Genomic DNA, 22237 nt, shown 5'->3' on the forward strand with positions numbered 1-22237 from the left:
ACACACACACACACGCCGTATTGTTATGCTTTATCGTTTTACCTATAAACAGACAACTGAAGTGTGGTATTTATTTTTAATGACTAAAATAAAATGCTCCCATATGCAAACTGTACTTTTTCCAGATCGTGTTACTGATTCTAATAACTATTTCCTTTTATGTACGTTTTGCCTTGGAGGCTGCTCCCAAGGCAGAGAAAGGAGCATTCAGACCCTAGGTGGAATGGACAAGTCAGTCCAATAAGAGCCAAAAAATTGGGTAGGGAAATCTTGGGTCTCCCCCAGGGTGAACAAAAACAAGATTCATAAAAGGGTCACACACAATCTTCAAAATGTAATTTGGAGGTTGTATTTCATATTCTCTTATCTCTACCAAGCAGATGGCCAAGCAGCCCCAGTGCCCTAAAGCCTGGCTCTGCTGATCTGAAGAGCACCTGAAAGAGGAAAAAGCAAGTCCTAATTGGAATCTCACAGGCCAAGAGGCATCAGCTGCCACTTTATCTTCAAGTCCCAGGAGAGCAGTTCTTGTTTTTAGCTTCAGAGGCCGTACACATATCCTTGAAGAGGACTGAGCTATTTAAATTAGCTAGAATAGATTTGCATGTAAATTAACAAGTCAAAAAAATTACCACACTTATGTCATGGCTGCTATTTGATAATCAAGTTAAAATACATAGTTTTAAAGGAAGGTCACAAGTGAAGACAACTAAGCCTTTGAAGAAGATGCCAAGTTAGCATATTCCTGTTTGAGCAAATAAATGACATTCTGAGTTTCCCAGTATCCCTAGTATTTAACAAAGTGAAAATAGAAAAGGATCTTTCTCACCTTGCCGGGATCACTTAGGGGACCTAGAAACCAGCAGGCTTCTGAGTCCAAGTACCAGGCAGAACCAAAGCTTTCACATACAGATACGTAGCTCCACAGAGCAATGAAACTAATTCTGTGACACTCCTGCCCCATCTTTTACTTCCCTCAATAATTTGCTCCTGCAGCAGATCTTCCACATCATATGCTTCCACATGAATTAATAGAACACAACAAAACAAAACAAGCACTTGCCTTTGAGGGTCTTCTTGAGATGAGACAAGAGTCCCCCAAGTCGCTGGAGGTCAAAGTAATCCACCTTCCCATTATAGAAGAGCTGAGGGGGGACATAAGCATCTGTGGGGAAAGATGTTTTATATGTATTTAGGGAGAAGGCCAAAGAAAGCTAATATTCAATGAGTGCAAATAATCAGGGCCACAGTTACAAGACATCCACCTGCCCTAGCCAACTCTCCCTCTGGTATGAGAGGGAAGAGAAGTCAACAGAGCACTGAAAATTGGTACTGAACAAAGAAAGCTAAAATGCATTCACCCATAGCCCCTTTGAGGGGCTATGGCAAGGCTGGCATACTGATGAAGATGACTTTCTTCTCTGCTACATGTCTGCACAACAGTGAGGACTAGGTCCACTTTTGGATGGGCATTGTTTCACTGTGGGATGCAAAATGTAAGAAACGCTGTCTTGAATGTCTCTAATTTTGTATTTTTGGGTGAAGAGATAGAATTTGGTTACACACAACTCGGGAAATTCCTGGATGATACAGCCTTCTTCAAAATGCAATCACATACAAAGACCAATATTCCCATTTGTGCATCTTTGGAAATTACCTTCACTGCTCATTGCTAAAGGGTTCTTCATGTTGTACTCATCCCAGTAATGTTTCAAGGCCGAGATGAGTCGATGCAAGAAGCACACCATATACTCTGGAGGACACAGCACAGTCAGATTCTAAGGACAAAAAACGACAAGGCTCTACTGTTAACAGAACAGTTGAGGAGCCATGCTGAACTGAGCTTCTCCATCCCCTCAGATGTGTGTGATGCACACCCTTGCCTATAGCATTCTGCAGGCAGCACAGAACATTTCCAGTAACTGACAGAGTCAATATCCATCACTGATTCTCACCTGTTTCCGAACAAGAAAGAGCAAGCACGTATCTTCCCTTCAAAGCATAGTAGCACAGTACATCAAGAAAAGAGATGATGAGCCAACCTGGTGGCTCCAAGGCATGTTAGCAAGCGCCAGTAAGCACATTTCCCTCACTGCCAGAAAAGACTGGCACTGAAACAACAGAACACTCCCAGTTAGGAAAGAACTAAAAGTCCATATCAGAGAGGTGACACCTTCACTTAGAAGATTTACTGAGAGACCTTTAAGCCATGGCTGAGTGGGCTCTGCTAAGCAAGACTCAAAATGACATACTAAGAAAAACTGAATTCAGGAACCTTCAGTAAGTTATGCAAAGTTTTAATTAATTGCATAGAAATAATAATACATGCTAGTAATGGACAGGGGCATCAAGTTATATAGGGTGACAAAGCCCTGTCCTCTGACTACTGAAAATTCTGACAGCTGCATTATCCCACTTTCCTTCAGCTTCTGTGATTTCACCATGATTTGCATTTAGGCTTCAAGACCCACTTTTAAAACCAAGACTTCTGTTCAAGAATGTGTCATCAATACAAAGTGTGTGTTAATTCCCCACAGATACCATTTCTTTTATGAAGTTATAACTTGACTGCTCTTCCCTTCCAGGTATCTTAAGCTATTTCTTTACATTCTGTTAAAAAAGATGAGATTCCTAGCATAATTGTTCTGCCACCTATATCCTAGGAAGGCAGTCAATGGGGAACAGAGGTATAGGGATATAAGGGGGGGGCAGAGTGTCAGAACTGAAGCCTGGCTTTGCAGATCTGAAGAGCATTGTCTGTCAGAGTGAAGAGAACTGACATTGTCAGATAACAAAACCAAACTGAATACAATGTAAGAAGTGACCGTGTGCTCATATTGCATGAGTTGAGGGGCCTTGATAAAGAAATCATTCACTATGAACTCAACACCTTGGTAAACCATTGATGTGTGGAAATTTCCCAATTTCTGCACAGGACAAACAGTAGCATGGAGTCCATCAGCCCAAAATTTAAGAAGTCATTACAGACTCAACAAGGCACCTATAGTGTCCAAGCTGCAAACATGTCTGCAGCTACGGCTTCCGACAGATATAAGATTGTGTCCTTCTTCTGACCCTCCAACAGAAAGTGTGACAGAAGTCAAAGTGGAATGAAGATACTGTTCTCAGCTTACCCCTCGGTTGCTGGCATTTTCCTGAAGAAACTTGCGGAACTTATTTAGAAAGATGTATCTGGAAGCTCCTCCCTGAAACAACCAGTGTTTAAAGTCAGTTGAGTTCCATCAAGGTGAAAGAACAACCTAAAATTACAGTATTTCTTGGGTTTGCCTGAATTATGATCACTTGCTCATCTGATGTGAATTTTGCCCTTACAGGTAAGTCCTTAAAGACAAGTGTATACATGTATTCTCATGATTTGCTAGACTTGCACTAAGCTGAGGGAAATGCTGTCTACTGCTGTCTTGTTTCAAACGGCTGTTTTAAAATAAATTGGAGTTCAGTTTGAATTGCATATCTGGTTTTGTTATTACTTATTATTGCTTGTTTCATTATGAGCTGCCCTGTGGGTTCTACTGGGCCACATAGGCATTATATAAATCAATTTTTAAAAAAGAATTCTCAAGAGCTGCAACATCAAGGGATGGCCATCACAGACCAAGAACCACGCACAAACCTTTTCATTAGGATGCACACTTCATAATGCAGCCTGCTTTGGGGTGACATCAACTGGAGCACTGTTGCACTTGTGTTTTTGAGTTAAAGAGATCCACCTCACATGATTGGTTTTGAAACATCAACGGAAGACATTTTTATTTACCCAAGAATTTACTGTTTAAAACTGAGAGGCTGAATACTTAAGCAGTAACAGTATGAGTTTCAAACTGATTTTTTTATTAAATTCTTTATATTCTAGATGCTTTGTGGGGGGTTTTGGATGGTTGATGTGTGTTGTTTTCTGCTTCTTGTTGCATACAACCCCCAGCTCCTCTGGAAGTTTGGTGATTTACAAATATCCTAAATAAATAAGTCACCAGTCATTACTTCAAAGAAAATTCCTCTTCAATGGAGGCAGCTCACATGATCAGTTGTGAGTCATTTAGTGATGAGGAGAGTGTGATATGCATGCGCATGCATGCATGAAACCTATCCTAAAGTCAAGTTACATAGCAGTGTTCTTTGGCTGCCTATCCTCAGAGAAGTCACCTTGTATGAATGCCCTGCTCGCCTCCATTACTAGCTTTTTTGGCTGCTGTACAGAAATCCAGTTCCCTAATCAAGAAGTCCATTCAGGATATGTACAGTTCCACACTGCCATCATTTGGTCGCCAGTGCAAAGGAGATGTTCATAAATCATTTATCTAAGCCTTTATTAGGAGTCCCACCTAACCGCATTAGCTCTTAGAAATTCCACTCATATTCTCAGCATTATCATTTCACACAGACTCATGAGATGCCAGGGTACTGGGCAGGAGTCATTAGCCTGTGTGCCCTGTATCCAATAAACAATGTTGTCAGGTTTAGCATTGTACCCAGTAGAGAAGATAAGCTGCTAATAGCCTAATCTGAGCAAACAGCTTCAAGTGTACAATAGTTTGAGCCTCCTCACTACATTTAATATCAGGCTATCAGAAATGAATGTGGTATTCATTTGTTACTATTACAATGATTATTTATTATATATATATATATACTTCTTTCCCAGCCATCACCAGAAGGTTCCAGAACTGATTTATATTGCATTATAACAATGTAAAAGGCAAGACAATTTACAATCAGAAGAAGACAGTGGGTACAACAGAATATATAATTTAGGTGCTAGATGCCAGGGTAAAGTGTTGAGTCTTCAACATATGACGAAAGCTATATAATAAAGAGTGTCAGACACATCTCTGCAGGGAAGAAATTCCACGGCTCAGGGGCTGCCACAGAGAATGCCCTCTCCCGGATTTCCACCTCCTGAACTTCCAAGTGCCAATCTTAACAAACAAAAGAGGTTTGTACGGAAGGAGACAGTCTTCCAGATATATGGGGCCTCAGTTTTCAGGTGACTAAATCTTGTTTTATGGTGAGATGCAGGCAAGGCCCTTTGAGGATACATGACAACCTCAAAAAGCAAGCTGCTCTCCAGTGTGACTGAAATACTCTGTAGATAATATATGCAATCATCCTTACCCCACCATGGTCTTTATTGTTCAACAGCAACTTCAGTATCTGCACTTGGAGTTCCTCCACCACTAAGAATAAAAAGGACCGGAAATAATATACACTGCATCAGGTAGCAGCCATCACCACATTGCTACAGAGAAACTGACAGTGGCCATATTCAAGCCCTGCATAGAAACTCCCAAGAAGAAACTGACTTTCCTAAATTATTATACACATCAGTTTGTTGAGCTACATTCCCCAAGTGGCTCTGGACAGTCTTTGGAATGACAGGAGGTAAAAACATTATCAGCGGAAAACTTAGTGCTGTTTCTAAACGAAGTTACTAGTATTGCATTTGCAAGCAGGGGTGCCAATGGCACCTGTAACACAGCACTGCCCAGCTAATATTTTATAGCATTTGTTTATTCAAATATTTCAAATGTGGGTGTCTTGGCACAAAAGGCAGTATACAAATGCGATAAATTAATTAATCGTGGCATGCAATTATTTCTCCATTCTCTGTGAAAGCTGTGCTCTAGCACTGATTGCCCATGAGATTTTGAACGCCACTATCCCATCCTCAGACCTTCAATGCGTTTCTTGAGCCGCTGGCATCCTCTTTCATACGCTCGCCTCCTCAGTCTCTCCTCAGCAGTCTCATCTTTTATCTCTTTACTTTCTTTGCCCTGTGTTTAAAAGATACGAGGTTAACAGAGTTGTTAGCAGAAGCCAAAAAGGATGGACAGGGAGGGCTGCAAATGCTCATGAACCCAAACACAGCTAATAAGAGAATGCAGCTGTATAAAGGTGCTAAACAAATGGTCATTTGCATAAGCTATTATGTGCAGAAAACACCTAGATAAAGCCAACATCTCTGCAGTTAAGCTAGGACAGCCCTTAAATTGACCAGCAGTGGGCGCCATATTCCTCACCTCTTTGTTGAAGCGGTTTGGCCACCAAGTGGTGGGAATGAGCTCCTGTAAACCAGCCTCCTCCACACGCAAAGGACTCTTGATGTAAAAAAACACAACTGAGCGGAGCACATCAAATCTGCAGAGAGTTAAGGGAGTTGTGTGGTAGTTCATATAGATGCACCTGTGGGATCTATGTCACAAGCAGCATCCCTGCAATAAGTTAAGAATAACTCCACACACAGGACCATGTGAAAAAAATTAGATTTCCTGAAAACAAGTCAACTCCATAGGGTACTTGGAAGCTATAATGACTGTATCGTGCAGCAAGAAGGGTATTTGGGGGGAATGAAAGAAGAGGTGAAAAACTGCGAAAGGAACTTCTGAGACCATCTTGTGTATGTTCTCAAAGCTGTTATAGAATTTGTGCTTTTATGGTCGGTCTCGAGTGATGCTACTGAGACAGAAGCCACACCCTTCCAAATAATTGGGATAATTACTAAAGGCACATGGGGAAGGAAAGCAAAGGAATAATGATCAGCTCATACATAGATGTTATTTAACTATTGTCAATGAACAGAGCATTTATCTAGCAGGGTAGGCCAGGTAGGTGTATAGTGTTGGAAGAGAGAATAAGTGAAAGATAATCCTCTGGGCATGCTGGCTGTTCCATGAATGCAGTCGGTCTACTTTCGGGGAACACTGGGATCAGATTTGAATATTAAGGGAAGAGACCCCAGCTCCATGGCACAACATGCACTTGCCTGCAGAAGGACCCGGGTTCAATCCATATCAGGCAGCAGGCGATGGAAAAGACCCTCTCTGCCTGACAGCCACTGCTAGTCAGATCAGGCAATACAGAGTAGGCAAAAAAAGGTGGCGGCAGTGGTGAAGTTAACAAGAAGCAGGGGTTGTTTTGGCTAGTCTGGCTGCCTTTCTCTGGTCTCATGCCACAGAATATAGCCCATGTTATCACAGTTATATGTTTCCCTGAAAGTGAAAGAAACTGAATCTGAATGTATGCAAAGAATGGGTGAATTAGTAAAGTGTTATCTCAAGGACCTCACAGTGAAGATGCAGCCATTTTGCCTTGGTCAAACCCTTCCTCTCCAATTTGTGCAGAGGCGCACCTGAGCTGCATCTGGTAGTAAGGAAATAGCAACACTAAGATATAGAAGCGACTAGGGCCTCTTAAATTTAGCTGCAGGTGTGTGCAGCCACAGGAAAAAAAGAAACCATGTCCTGTTACAGGGTGATGTTTCTGTAGGGCCTACACATGAATCTTTTTGTCTGTCTAAGCAAGTTTGTACCATCAGGAGATTTGGATGTATGTGAAAAATATTGTGTTTTTTTAAAATAAAAAAGGATACAGGACATTGTGAAGCAGGTACTTCCTGGATTTCTCATGCTTCAGGATAGCAATAGTGAGACGGAGGTAGTGAATCTGGATAGAGAAGAAGAAAAAAGGGAAATCAAGATAAGCTGCAGTGATACATGAGGAAGAGCTCTTAAAACAGCATATTTAAAATGTCTTTACAACATTTGCAAAGCTGTAACCAGTCAGCCAAAGCAGCTCCCCTCTCACTGCATGAACTTTGTTCTTAAGGGTTTCGACCGGTGTTTAACAGAATAATACTCACCTGTAAGCCTAGATCAGGAACAATGGGAGAGAAGCGGTATGCCCTGAGCAGGGACATCAGCAGCTGCTTGAGGCATTCATGTACTTCATAATCCTGAGGGAGGAAAGAAACACTTTCTTACTTAATAGGAAAGAAGATACTGGGTTAGTGAGTTCCTCTGGAGAAAGGAAGAAGGGTCTCTTTCCTTGAGAGTAAAAGCACTCCAGTAGCTCACCTCCATGAGAAGCCACATGAGATCCAACAACTGCTGTATAAGAGGGTGCGCTTCCACAGACCCTCCTCCTTCCAGGATGCTGAGTAGGAAGTTCATGAGCACATCTTCCACCAAGTACACTTTGCACTGCAGAAAAGAATTTATTAAAGCAGAAGACTTAACAGAATAGCTTTATCATGATGCTGCAGCAGAGTCAAGAACAGTGAATACTCTGTGCTGCTGCAGCTCTGAGGGGGCTCACAGCAGCCATTTCCCTAGACTACATTGAGAACTCCAAGGACAGGTTGTCCCACATCCCAACAATGTCCCTTTACTCAGGATCCACCTTCTGATTTGTTTCCAAGAGCCACTCCCCCCCCACTCATAATGTTGCTATTTCTTTATTATTTATAAACTACATTTCCATTTTTTTAAAATACAGTAAGGTAGTACACAGCGTACAAAATTACAGTCAGAGCAATAAAAACATCAATAAATAATGGTTGGTAAAAAGAAACTCACAGTGCAAAGCTCTGTCTGAATGACACCATTTTTAGACTTCTAAAAGAAGGTAGGAATGATGTCTGCCGAAGCTCAAATGGCAGGGAGTTCCACAGGGCACAGCCTTCCACACTAGAGGCTCAGTTCATAGTAAAGGCTGGCTGAAGCTCGTGGTTGTGGGGAACCACAATAAGTGCCCCACCAGAGGATCTCAGTGGCCAAGGTGGAGCGTAAGGGATCAGATTGTCCTTAAGGTACTTTGGGCCCAAATTATTTAGTGTTTTGTGAATTGACAGAAGAACCTTGAACTCTGGCCCAGCAGCAAACTGGCAAAAGATGTTAATAATAATGATAATGATAATATAATAAAAAATAATAAATGAAGAAGTAGTAGTAGTAGTAGTTTATTATTTATACCGCGCCCATCTGGCTGGGATCCTTTGCTTGCTGGTTAATCTACTCAAAAGGAGTGAAGTGCACAGATGCACATGACAGACTGCAGCACTCACTGTATGTGAGCACTTGAGTTGGAAATGCTGGTGCTCAGTGGCAGTGCACATGCTTTGCATGCAAAAGATGCCACATTCAATCCCTGGTGTCTCTAGGTAGAGATGGCACAGATTTCTGTCTTTAACGGCTGAGCAATGCTGCCCGTCAGTGGGGAGCCTTTTTCATCCCGAGGGTCACATTCCATCTTGGCCAATGCTTTGTGGGCTACATACCAGCAGTGAGCACAGCCAAAGCAAGAATGGGTGTGGTCCAAGTGGATGCAGCTGCTCAACTCTATCTATTATATGCTCCCCTACATAAATACACATGTGTCTATACCTTCCCAACAGAAAACTATTTCTCCCCCAGCAATCAGGCCTGACCAAAGCTTTTTTGAAACCTAATTGCTAGATAGGGATGCTAGTGATCTTTGCGGAGATGGCTGCTTGAGAGAGGATGGTTAACTCCTCTTTCCCTGGCTGCACTCTCCCCCACAGCAATTAGGCTTAAAAAGAGCCTATTTGTGCCAATGGAAGACTGCTTTCAAACTTAATTTCAGGATGGGGTGTGTATTTTTGGTGGGGGGTTGCAATGCATGGGGATTCTTCTGAAAATGCCCCCCAACACCACAATTAGACTTTTGTCTCCTATTGCCATCAACAGGAGACCTTTTTCAAGCCTAAAACTTGCAGAAGGATGGGGTTCAGGAAATGGGATGGCATCATGGACCACTGGTTGTCCACTCCTGATGTAAATAACTGATCTAAACATTCCAATGGTGTGACCCTCTATTAAGTCAGAGAATTTGTTGTTAAAAACTGAATTCACCGATGAGGAGGAGAAGTTCACTCTCATCTGTAACTTTGTAAACAGTGGTGAAGGATCCTGAAGTACACGAAGTAACACTGGAGGAAACTCACCATAAGGGGAGCAAAACTGTTAAAAATGTGTGCAAGGGTGATTAAAACAGTCGGTTCCCCCTGGAGTTGCCACGTGGAAGCCTCTCTTTCCACCAGCTTCCCTTCCTGAAATACATAACTCAGGGTTACACATTTTTAACAGATCCTAATTCTACAAGAGTGTTTCTTAAGCTTGAGGAAGCCCCTGGGATTCTGAGATACACCTTGGATTTGCAGAGATTGCACTAACACCATCCTAAGCCAGTTTTGGCATCAGTTAGGCCACAGGTTTTCAACCTTTTTGAGTCCATGGCTACCTTGACCAACTACATTCTTCCTGTGGCATCCCTGTGGGGGTTTTACCTGGCACCATCTTCTTCCTTTTTCTTTTAGTACCAGGGAAACCTTATTATCTGCCCAGCACAGACTAATTAGATTTACATTGTGCTCAAATTTTATCACTGCTTTGGTTTTGGTGTATTTTTATTTTTTTCTTCTTTGTAAGTCAGTTGAAGAGCTTTGGCTAAACAGCAGGTAATAAAAGCCCTCGACAAAATTTGAAAAATGAAATGAAATGCCCCTAACCTAATCAATCCAATGTGCAAACAGTTTTTGGCAAGGCAAGTCTGAGTAAACATAACATTGAAAAGATTATCTCACCATAACATCTATTCCAGTATGAATAACATTTTTCAGGTACCCCAACAGTTTCTGTGCTTTCGCAAGATCTGCAGCTGGTTTGTCCTGTAAAGGCCGATATCCCTCCACTGGATATGTATGAAATTATTAAGGATAAAAACCCCCACAGAAGGCAATCTACCCCTCCTTCAAGGAATGATCCTAAGTCCCAAGGCTTTCCTCTGCTGCCAATCCTTGCTTTCATCCACCACACCAAGCTTCTAGAATGATTGCCACATTTATTGGTATTTCATATGCCTCTAGGTCTTGTCCCACCCTTGCAAAGCAATCTGTACCAAGCACAGCATGTATTGTCAAGGAATTCAAGAGCGATTGCTGCTTTCTCATTCAGGATGTCTTTCTTATTCACACTGACCAATAATCACCTTAATGATCATTCAAGAAGGTAGTATCTGCTGCTGGAGATCCAAACTGCCTCCTGAGAGTATAACATTTCTGACATATTGACAAGAATGAGATTCAAACTTTTATTCAGGATGGCAAGAAGAGCTTCAGCTACAGAGCTAGAGGCCCCCTGTCCAAATCTCAGAATAACTACAAACTGGCCTCAGACAAAGCCACTCTCAGACTGTAATAAGGATAAAAAATAATAGTAGAATAGTAGGAATCTGCCTTATGGAGGCATTGTTAGGCTTACTGAGATAAAGTATGTCAAGCATGTAGTATTTATATAGCACTTCTCCTAACTATTGTTATGTTACTGAGAACCAGTGGATGGCTGGCAAGGTTTAGCATAGTTGTGGCCTGAGAAGAGAATGATACTTTTTAGATGCCAACATTGCTCGGGAAAAATATTTCTACGGTTTGGCTAAAACTATTGTCAAAGGATATCGGAGAGGCCGGCTACCAAAGTTAAAAGCAACGGATTCCTTGAATGACAGGCTGATAGCAGGGAAATAGGCCATGCCAGAGCCTCGTGAGATGTTATCAAAAGCAGTCCCCAGAGACACACCATTCCTGAAAAATAAAATAAAGAGGGGAAGGGGACAAATCCCTAAAGTTTTAACACACCTTGCCAAGAATTCTATACACAAAAGACTTATTTATCTGACATTACACAAAGGAAGAAACAGTCACAGCTTAGCGGCTTGTCTTCTGTATTATGACAAGTCAATAAAAATGAAAGCAGATTCTGAATCCCAAGTGCAAAATTCTCCCATTGCTTTGCCTGAGGATCTTAGGAAATAACTTCTTGCAGAGACACTTAGAAAAATATGAATTGTTATTGCTGGAGCTCTGTTCAAGGTCCTGTTCAGCTTAAGAATTCCACGCAGTGACTCAAAGTGCTCTATAGAGCTTTCTGTGTTGTACAGCTCCACACAGTCATGTTAAAAACAACCACTCATGTTGATTACTGCTTGTGTAGATCTAGTTTTATTTCTCTATTCATCTTTCTTGCACCCATAATAACATTGTACCAGGAAACATTCCCTATCAGCATCTAAACTCCTGTTCAGAAGTGATGCACTCCAACTTTATGAAACAATTTAGATGCTGTAAGGCAAAGGACCTTGTTGAATGCAATTTTAGTAGAGGATTATTGAGAATGAAGTAACTATTTACCCTTAGTGGAGCTTGGTTTAAACTCTCAATGAATATACTTAGAAGCTGAGAGGACAGAATATAGCAGACTAGCAACATCTAGCATAGTTCTATAAGGGTGCTTACAGGCAGAAAGAAATGCTTCCCTCATCCAGGTCTATCAAGCAGCTGACAATATCTCCTGCTGCCCAAGACTGCAGAAAAAAGAAAAGATAATTAGATGGGACTTGGGGTATGTAACCAATGTTGCTAGGATACTGTTAAAACATATAGAGATTGCTTCCAATTCAGTCAAGAAAAGCTGTACAGGTCAAGAGTTCTGCTGCCATACTGATTCATTGTTTTAACTTTCTACTCCCTTCTGTTGCATATTGCAGCATGCAGAATTCTAGTTCTATATTACAGCAGGCAAGGGATATGAGATGTGCCATGTGTTTGCAAGCACACACTCAGTAGGATGGCCATTTTCTATATCACGGATGGGATCTTTTTGGTACCGCAGGCCAGATTCCCATGAGCCAACTTTGACAGGTAGGTGAGTGGGACAACCCACCTCCCAAATCATATGGTATCATGTGACATCACATGATTGACAGGAGGGTTGTCCAACCTATGTCTCAAAACAGTCTGCAGGCTTGGGGACTCACAGCACAAGACATGGTGCCAGCACTGTGCTTGGCACTTTGGAAAGCTCCAAGTACAAGGCTACCAAAGTGCTGCTTTCTCCTCTCTCCCCCCACTGGAGGCAGGGAAGAAAGAAGCCTGCATCATACAGGCATCACTGCACGAGAGAGAAATCTCTATCAGAGCCAATGTCTGCATAAAACAGTCTTCTTCCCAGTTATGGATAAAAAAATGGGGGTGCTATTCAACTAAGTCTTACTCAAAGTACTTTCAATGAAATGCATGAACTTAAGTTAGAGAAGAACCACTGACATTAAAGGGCATAACAGAACTAAACATTGAATACCACCTCAAAGGCAAGCAAATCCAATTTTCCCCTGATGCTTCCTTTGGCTGTGTGACCTGTTCCTAGGAGGGACAGATGCACGCAGCCAAACTGAGCAGGGTTTAACCATTGCTCATCAGCTGCTGTGTGAGGGGTTTAAACCTGCTAGGAACAGGTACCCACAACAATGCAATAACCTGCACTGATGTCACTGATTGACAGGTGGACATGACTGGAGAAAATGGTCTCACAGGCCAAACTCGATCTGCTGGTGAGCCAATATGCACAATGGAAGAGAAATTGGTCTTTCACAATAAAAGTAAATACAAAACATGAAGCTTAATAACAAATAAATTCTGACTACACCACCCAATAAGAGTCTCCAGTTCTACTGCAGACATGAAAACCTGGAGGGCTATTGACAGTCAGTGTTGAGATTACCAAAACAGATAAACTAATAATCTGATTCAGTGCAAGACAGATTTCTGTGTTCCTAGTTCTTGAAACAAGTGAAGTGGTTCACAGAGATACACAGACTACATGCTTAGTGCAGCAAGAAAACAATTAGGGGCAGACACTCACTTTACCATAGTTGGTTGTGGTTACATTCCATTTGCGCACTCGATTCCCATCGTAAGCATATGAATCGGGAGTGTCTCCAACTCCTTCCTATGCAACATGAAAACCAAAAGCAAACCTTTACCAAAGATCACAATTAAGATTTTGCATTCCAATAATATGCCTTCTTCAACCACTGTCACTGACATACCAAAAAGGACTGAGAAACTTGTAGGCTGGGAGAAACAGACCTGAGAGAAACAGTCATATGGGTAACATACAAGGTGTGACCGGACATTCGGTGAATGGTCATGGAAACCAGACAGCAAGAATATTCAAACATACAGGCCTTCAAAGTAGGCCCCCTCTGATACAATGCACTGTTGACAACATTCATAGAACTGTTGGAAACTTCTGGAGAAGTCCTCTTTTCATACTGCTTTTAGTTCCCTCGTCACAGCAGCTTGGATGTGTGAAATGTTAGAAAATCTGTGCCCTTTCAGTGCAGATTTCAGTTTTGGAAAAAGAAAGAAATCTGGTGGGGCCAGATAAGGAGAATATAGAAGGTAGGACAGCTCAGTAACCTCAGTAATGATTTCATGTGGAATATGCAATTCTTCCGCCATCATTCGGATGGAGAAACGCCAATCCCACATCAATAACTCATGAACTGTCAACATTTGCCGCCGCTTTGCTCGTCGACGGTCTGCCAGATTGCGGGTCTTCTTCGATAGTTTGCCGCCCTTCATGGAAATGCTTAAACCACTCATACACTGTCTTTCGAGTTACAGCTTCATCTCTGTACACAATTGTGGGCATTTTGTGGGTTTCTGATGCCAAATTACCCAATTTGAAACAGAATTTCATATTGACTCTCTGCTCCATTTTCAATCACATTGCACTGCTACTAAATGCTACCGCATCAACGTAGGCCTGTCAACAAATGCCGAGACACGTGCGCATGTGTTAGCTGAGATACGGACCAACGTCTCCCACGTGGCTCTGTGAATCCGGCAGTTCCTATTATCGCATACAGGAGTGATTCACCCTACTTTCCAGTCACACCTTGTAATATACCAAGCATCCATGCCCATTTCTGGTAAGTATATGCACTAGTAATTAGGTCCACTACTATATCCAACTTAAGTAGAACACGAGTTATGAAAAGGAATTACAGGTTCCCTATTCCAAAGAACCAGATTATATAGATATTGTCAAGATTTCAGTTCCCATCAGACCTAGCTAACATGGGATGATGGGAATAGTAGTCTAACAAGGGGCCACAGGTAATTTCTGGGATTTCCAGCCTTGGAACTTCAGGTAAAGAGTGATGTCTAAATGTAAATACAATAAGTAAGAAAATAAATAAATAAATATGCTCTTGCATTACCTCTTGATTGAATCGGCAATTGAGAGTGCACCAACCAATTTGCATAAGGCCTTGGGATGAAATCAGCACCTCATAGATCCATTTTCCTAAAAGAAAATATAGCAGCAAATGTGTCAAATGAAAAATTCTCTGTTAAATGCTATTAACATATAAAACTAGAATAGTCCGAAGGTTTGGCAGCCAGAAGAGTTCAAAAGGATGAATTCATTTTTCCAAAACCCCTGATTGATTTGTTTAGTATCACACTACCCTACAACAAAAAGCTGTCTGGGTGGCATGTCCAGTGTCTGACATTTTCTGCAAAAACCTGAAATGAATGCAGCCCCAAAATTAAAGTCAGGAATTTGTTTAAATCTCATTGTTAATAAATTCTCATCTCAAGTTGCTGTTCACTAGCAGCACACATTATGCCACTTGGACCAGTACCACGGGTTAGTGCATATTTTTTCTAGTCCTTACCTTTATACACACAGGTAGTAGCCCTGATAGAGCCAAAGTTACTATGTCCAATTACCTGAATTGGGAAACAAAGGAGGAAGACAGTCACACACCATGATTGTGTGTTTTCCATTATCAAGGGTTTCATTACATCTCGCAAATGTGTGTGTGTTGGCGGCGGGGTAAGTAAATCAGTTAAAGAAAGTATTAGGTCACTTTCAATTAATCAAATCATAGAACTTCCACAATAGGTTGCTCTCATTTTACACCAGGATTGGGCGCACACAAAAATCAGGTCTGCAATTACACCAAACACAGATGTAACAACAAGCATGCCCACATAATGGCTTCCTGATTCCATTTCTCCTAGATGAAACACCCAGTGCCAAAAACAGAAAACTGGCTTTGGAGAAGTCACAACCTGTGCTGACCCCATTACTGGCCCAATGAGCTGCTTGGTCAAGTTGTGGAGGGGATCAGCATGGAATAAAAGCCTGGAGCAGGCCAACTGCAGGAACCAGATGGGCTGCAGGAGAGTGTGTCCAAAGATTTGTCAGAAGCAGCAAGACCAAGAAAGAGAGTGCCAAAAGGAATGATCAAGGAGTGATCACAGATGGGACAACACACTGTTTCAGTACATAATGACTATAAAAACTGACAGCAGTGCCAACAGCACTAAAGGCACTTCCTCTATTGTTAGGCAGCCATAGGCACTCAGCCATAGGATTGGTAGCTAGGTAGTGCATAACAACAGCCACTGGTAAGTTCAGGGCAAAGCTGGTTCTGTCCTTCCTGTCTCAGCTGAGAACTGGAACCCAGTGAGACATGTTGACAAGAAAAACATTCAAAGCAAACCTCCACTAACCCAGTACACAAACATATCAACAGTAGAACATAGACAAGTAGAAAGTAATTCTCTAGTGGAGGTTGAAGCAGAGGGGGAGAAGGAAGACAGCAATTATCAGAAACAAACCTTTAAAGACCAATAGAGGACAACAAAGAATATGTAGGCAGTGTTTAAAACAGAACACTTAAGCTGAGTGTTAACAGGTGGGCAGCAAGATACATAGAGGCATAATAAAAGAGTGAGTTGTGCAATGCAAACTACAGAGAAGTAAGAAATTTCAGACTTAAAAGCATAGGTGGGCTTATCAGAACAATTTATTTATTTGTTTATAACATGTACATCCCAACCTTCACTGCATGCTATAAGGGCTGCTTATAACAGATCAAGTTATATAAAACTATCCCAAAACATGTACACTGCTGTATCATGCCTCATTTAAAATTCAGTATACAAGTCACTTTATCTGACAGCAGTGTAAAACATACAGATTTGTGCTGTGCCTTATAGGATTGACAAAAGAGAAACATATTTACCCAACATCAAAAACCTAATTTGATGCCTACCTGATTCCAGAGGGGAGAAAGTTCCTCCACCAGGATGCCACCAGGGAGAAGATCCTATTCTGAGTCCTGGGCAACTAGAGTTCAGTTGGTGATAGCACACAACTAACAATGTGTCTCCAGCACATCTCAACTCACAGGCAGAACAGTACAGGGACAGGTGCTGTTTCAGATAGCTGAGTTCCTAGCTGTTCAGGGCTTTATATATCAGTCAACATCTAGAATTGGGCTCAGTGACACATCAGTGCAAATGCTTCAAATTTGGTGCTATATGATCACAGGCAGTATAGCTCTTCAAAATGTCCACAGCCTCATTCTGCATTACAACTGTGCTCATAGAACTGTGTCCTACACAGAGCAGCTAGAGAACCAGATGGAGCAGGAATAAGGCACTCCACACCACTGTGGCCACCTGGGTATCAAGAAGTACCCCTAGACTACATATTTGATCCTTAAAGGAGAATGCAACTCCATCCAAAAAAGTTGTGTACCTAATTCCTGAATCTGGGAACCACCAGCAGCTCTCCCAAGAACCAAGGAACCATCTGAACTCAAAACTTAAGAAGAACCATGCTATAACAGCAACCAAAGGGAAAGGTTATAATGAAGACCTGACAAGTGTTATCAAAAGGGAGAGACCCTATCAGCAACTCTAGCATAAAACACATTTTCTATTAACATCAAACCAATGGCGGCGTGATAGTGGCTCTATGTTGACCACAGTTAATAAATAGGAAATATTTTCTTAAACATGCAGTCTCTCCACATATCACCTTCACTCCCTAGACAAAATTTTCCCATTAACCTCAGTTAAATAGTTTGTCAGCAACATTAGCAATTAATGTTTGCCTTAAATTAGAATCTCAAACTGCAGTCTCAGATTATAGTTAAATGGTAACCTTAGTTAACCTTCATCACAGTTGACATAACTGCTGACAAGCTGCTTAATGGTGAGGAAGGGGATTCGCTCCAGAAAGAGGAGTGGCAGGAGATAGGAAATGCACACTCAGCTTATTAGCCAATATTAGCAGGGAACCAGTGTTACCTAAGCCCAAAAGCAAAAGGAGAGTGAGGACATACAGAGACCAAAAAATGAAGTGAGAAAACACCAGCACAGACTTTAAAGAGCGACCTAGAGTCCCCAGTGACAAGTCAGCCCATTCACAGCGTTTACCTCACACTCACCCCAAGTAGGTCATCATCCACCAACAGGAGCCCTTCAAAACCACTGGTATGATCCAACACCACAGTAGAAGGGCCAAGCCTGCCCTCTACCCCCTGATCTGAAATGAAAGTTGAAGGAATGACAATGAGAAATATTTGCGAAGCAACAACATAAGAGATACAGTAATTGAGACAAGGCAACTCTATGTTCAGTTTTATGGCAAAAGAAAGAGGCACAAGCATCAGGTAGGATATTATATGGTTATTTTTCTTCTCCTGAACACAGAGGACGTTCCTCAAAGATAGAGACATTTCATACATCCAAGCACAGTTCTCCATAGAATCCCATGTGTGGAGGGTAGGTGACATGTGTCTTTCGACAATGACACACATTAAATAGAAAAAATACTGAATATGTGTTATCGTTGTAAGACCCATGTCACCTACCCTCCACACATGGGACTCTATGGAGAACTGTGCTTGGATGAATCAAACTGTTTCAATGAATACTGCTCTGAACATCAAACAGGCTGATATACTGCAAACCTTCTGTGTAGTTGGCCATTTCTTTTCCCAAAATAGATATTATGTTTATCTGATAAAACTTAATAAAAATACATTTTTAAAGAAAGAAAGAGCACCAGGAAGGGAACTAGGTTTAGGTGGAAAGTCCCCATAATATGCTATTCTGCTTTCTCTTAAGGCAATTGCAAAATGAGCAGACACCAGAGGCACCAGCTTCTGAAAAAGACTGAGGGGCCCCGGTGCAATGTCATGACATCACACATGCAAGGTCACAAGGAGCCAGGGATCGGAGCCAAACATGGTGGCAGCACAGCCTCTGTCCTCCCCTTCCCTCTGCCATGCAAGGTAAAGATGGGGGAAGCCGCTCCCAGCTAGTGGCGGTAGCAGCAGCAGCAACCAATGACCACTGAGCTATGCCACGCTTGGCTCCAGTACAGGCTGCTTCCCCCGTCCCTTCCCCATACGGCAGGAGGAGGAGCCACAGGCCACTGAAGCTGCACTGCGCCTGGCTCTGTGTTCGCCCTCCTCCTCCTGCTGAACATTGGGGGCCCGGCCCCCTCAAAAAACAAACAAACAATGGGGGGCACAAAGTCCCTCGGCCCCTTGGAGCTGGCACTTATGGCAGACGTTGTATATATTTACCTTGACCATCTTCTGAGACAGCATCTTCTGCCAGCAATCCTTCTACGTGTTCTTGTAGGTTTTGAAAGGAGAGGTGCTTTCTAGGAATAAAGTGAAGTATCCTTCAACAGTTTTTATATAATTCCCCACGGAGAGACTCACATGAATTGTTAACCAGAGTTTCTTCACTACTTCAGCACGATCCTCCATAAACTATTGATTTAATAAAGCTACATGGTATGTTTAATAGATTAAATAGCCCAGGGACACAACTACTTGAAAGGACCAGAAACTAAAATCTTAGACAAATAAAAATAGCTTCTATAGAGAAAATGACGTCATGGATTCTAAGAGACACACTCTGGCGCTCACCAACATGAACAAATTAATTATTTTGCAACTCTTTCCTTCTAGTGTGAATTTTGAACACAACGCTATAGAGTATTCAAATCCCAACTGCCAAGATTCTTTATGGCTTCCTATTAGACTGCTGTAGTGAAGCAGACATGCACAATTTGTGACTAAGATGCATAAAACCCACCAGCCAGGTCCTGTGTCCTTTCAGCTTCATAACACTGCTATGTTTTTACAGTTCCAGGCAGACAGAAAAAAAAGAGCTGCTGTTGGCTGCCACACATGGCTGGTGGGCTGTATTAGGTTGGTGGATCACAATGCGTTGAGGCCTATGCAGCAGAACCCCTAAATCCAACAGGAGCTATGAATTAATCTAAGCTCCTTTTTCAGCTTTTAAAGAATAAACCAAAGGAACTTAATGCTGAAAGTTTTGACACCAACCCCCCCCCCAAAAAATATGGTAGAATGATGAATTGGAGCATTCCAACAGTACACTGGGAAAGCTGTGGCAAACAACAAGAAACAACTCTATTCCTCCTCCTCTTCCTGGTAACTGCTACTCACCAGAAGGAAAAAGGGATGAAGGTTATTTTTAGTAGCACTGACAACTCAGTTGTGAGTTCAGAAGCTAAGTATATAGTGGGCGGAATTTGACCCCAGCAGATCTTTAAATACAAACATACAACAGACGTTCTTCCAGAGCAACATTCACATGAGAGGTCTCAATACGAGGATTCCAATGTGTACAAGAAAATGCAATTAGAGGACTTTGCTAAAGGCCTTGTTTTGTGATTTCCTAGTCGATTCAGAAGGATTATACATAACTGGCAAGGAACGAGTATAAAGCAATTTTTAAAATCACAATCACACAAAAGAAATGAAAAAATAATCAAAGAATGCTAACATCGTCATTTCACATGAGAAGTACTTGAAACTGGTTTTCATAATATAAACATAACATATTGAGACACATTCATTTAAATTAACAGTGGACATGTATCAATCATTTTTAAGTGTTTAATAATCTAACAGTGTAATCCTAACCATGCCTACTCAGAAGCAAGTCAAATTGAATTCAATAAGACTTACTCCCAGGTAAGTGAAGTTACAACTACAGCCTTAAATATTTCTTAAATAGTATACAGATGTTTAAAGGCATTCAGCTTTCATCATTATTTGCCATTTGTAAGTGTCATTTAGCCAGATTTACAGAAATTATAATTTAGATCAGTAATTGCCACACCCTTGGCCTCTCATACACACCTTCAAAACTAAGGCATGCAAGTTCTACTGTCTGAAAAGTCCCATCAGCATTATACCACATAAACACTTCAGCAGTAAAATGAAACTTTTGTCTCATCTAGGGTCAGTATTCAGCTGTGATCCTAAGCAGTACCATTAAAGTAACACCACAATACAACTTTGCCTGCTCTTCATTGAATCAGAAGTCCAGTACCTATATGCAGCAGTAGGCTGAGTTCCATCAGCAATGGGAAAGATGCGATGCAGATAATCATTCAGGAGTTTGCTGTTCACTATCCCTATGAGAATGAGTAAAAAGCCAAGTCAGCAAGGAACAACCAGGTATTACCTCCAATATACCAATTTTACTTCTACAAGTGAGGCAAGATGAAATTAGGCAGCCCTGTTTCATTTATTTATTTCATTTACAGCCTGTCTTTCTTCCATAGAACTCAAAGCAGGTTGCAAGAGGTTCCCAGGAGGCCGCCCATCCAGATACACTCAGAGCTAGCTTCCGTAAGGCGGCTAAATCATATGACTTCAGCCTATGCTGTTGTCTATATAGCTAATACTATATCATAGACTTAAACAGCAGAAATATGGAGATTAATAAATCAGTTTTGATAAGCTCATCTCATAAATCACTTGATATGTTTACTTGAAAGATGACCCCAGTGAATTCAATGGGACTTACTCCCAAGTGTACACAGAATTTCAGCCAATGCCTCTAAGGCTATATCTCTATCAAATGTTTTTCCTTAGAGACCAGCTAAGTTTGTTCTTGGTATAAGCTTTCGTTTGCATGTACACTTTTTGCACACGAAAGCTTATACCAAGAACAAAGTTAGTTGGTCTCTAAGATGCTACTGGACATTTTTTATTTTTATATATATTCTGACTGTGTCAGACCAACACGGCTACCTACCTAAATGTTTTTCCATGTCTTAGTATATACAGCAAATAGAGGATACAGCATGCCTCTCATAAAGAGTGTTGTTTCTAGCTGATACTCTACTTCCAGGTTTTTTCATAGCAAAGTTACTAAATTTACTCCTGAAGGATTCAAATAGTGTGTTAATGTGTCTCTTGCCCCTCATTGTTGCCATGCTGCTATCTGAATGTTTGCACATTCTCTTGAGTTACTTGGCATGAGGAGCTACAGCATGTTGCTTGAAATGACAGATCAATTTGGCCTGTCCTTGTTATCTCTCCTTGTCCCTCTGCTTCTCTTTGCACAGTCATAATGCAAATGTGCAGAGACCAGCCTACAGACAATGAAGGACAAGCCAAATAAACAATAAACCAAAAGAGCTGCATAGAAGGATTTTGTTATTCCCTAAGTTTCCTTAGCACTTTCTTTAACAGCTACAACTTAGCATTACACATGTGAGCATGGGATTCATAACAGTCCCTTTAAAAATTACCAGTACCAAGTAGCTGTTCTATTCAAGAGCCTATATCAGTAGGAACCTTGGTCAATGATAAAATGCATTCACAAATGATTATGCTGATCATTTCTCTATGATAACAATCTTTTCAAACCGGAACACCTGTTAACTGCAAGTGGGGGTTGATTTGCATTAAGTTAAACCTTTTCCCACCAGGTGAATTC

General features: G+C 41.4%; 1 protein-coding gene across 6 annotated transcripts in view; it reads right to left on the bottom strand.

Annotated features, from left to right (window-relative positions):
- The window catches only part of RNF123 (ring finger protein 123), a 91741-nt gene that overhangs the window by 63971 nt on the left and 5533 nt on the right, over positions 1–22237 (bottom strand). For 5 of the 6 annotated variants that reach the window (XM_053377350.1, XM_053377346.1, XM_053377347.1 and 2 more), the window contains exons 3-21: positions 20840–20924; positions 19051–19130; positions 17905–18002; positions 15334–15388; positions 14875–14960; positions 13509–13595; positions 12104–12171; positions 11261–11392; positions 10397–10505; positions 9758–9862; positions 7869–7994; positions 7655–7747; positions 7385–7458; positions 6036–6153; positions 5690–5789; positions 5131–5192; positions 3132–3203; positions 1655–1775; positions 1061–1162 (exon numbers count right to left, since the gene is read on the bottom strand). In XM_053377350.1, the coding sequence (XP_053233325.1) occupies positions 1061–1162; positions 1655–1775; positions 3132–3203; positions 5131–5192; positions 5690–5789; positions 6036–6153; positions 7385–7458; positions 7655–7747; positions 7869–7994; positions 9758–9862; positions 10397–10505; positions 11261–11392; positions 12104–12171; positions 13509–13595; positions 14875–14960; positions 15334–15388; positions 17905–18002; positions 19051–19130; positions 20840–20924 (1773 nt within the window). Of the gene's footprint in view, positions 1–1060; positions 1163–1654; positions 1776–3131; positions 3204–5130; positions 5193–5689; positions 5790–6035; positions 6154–7384; positions 7459–7654; positions 7748–7868; positions 7995–9757; positions 9863–10396; positions 10506–11260; positions 11393–12103; positions 12172–13508; positions 13596–14874; positions 14961–15333; positions 15389–17893; positions 18003–19050; positions 19131–20839; positions 20925–22237 lie in introns of those variants that run through there. The other variant, XM_053377351.1, reaches the window with a different exon arrangement.

The sequence above is a fragment of the Podarcis raffonei genome, chromosome 2 (assembly GCF_027172205.1).
Source record: "Podarcis raffonei isolate rPodRaf1 chromosome 2, rPodRaf1.pri, whole genome shotgun sequence".
NCBI classification, from domain to species: Eukaryota; Metazoa; Chordata; class Lepidosauria; order Squamata; family Lacertidae; genus Podarcis; species Podarcis raffonei.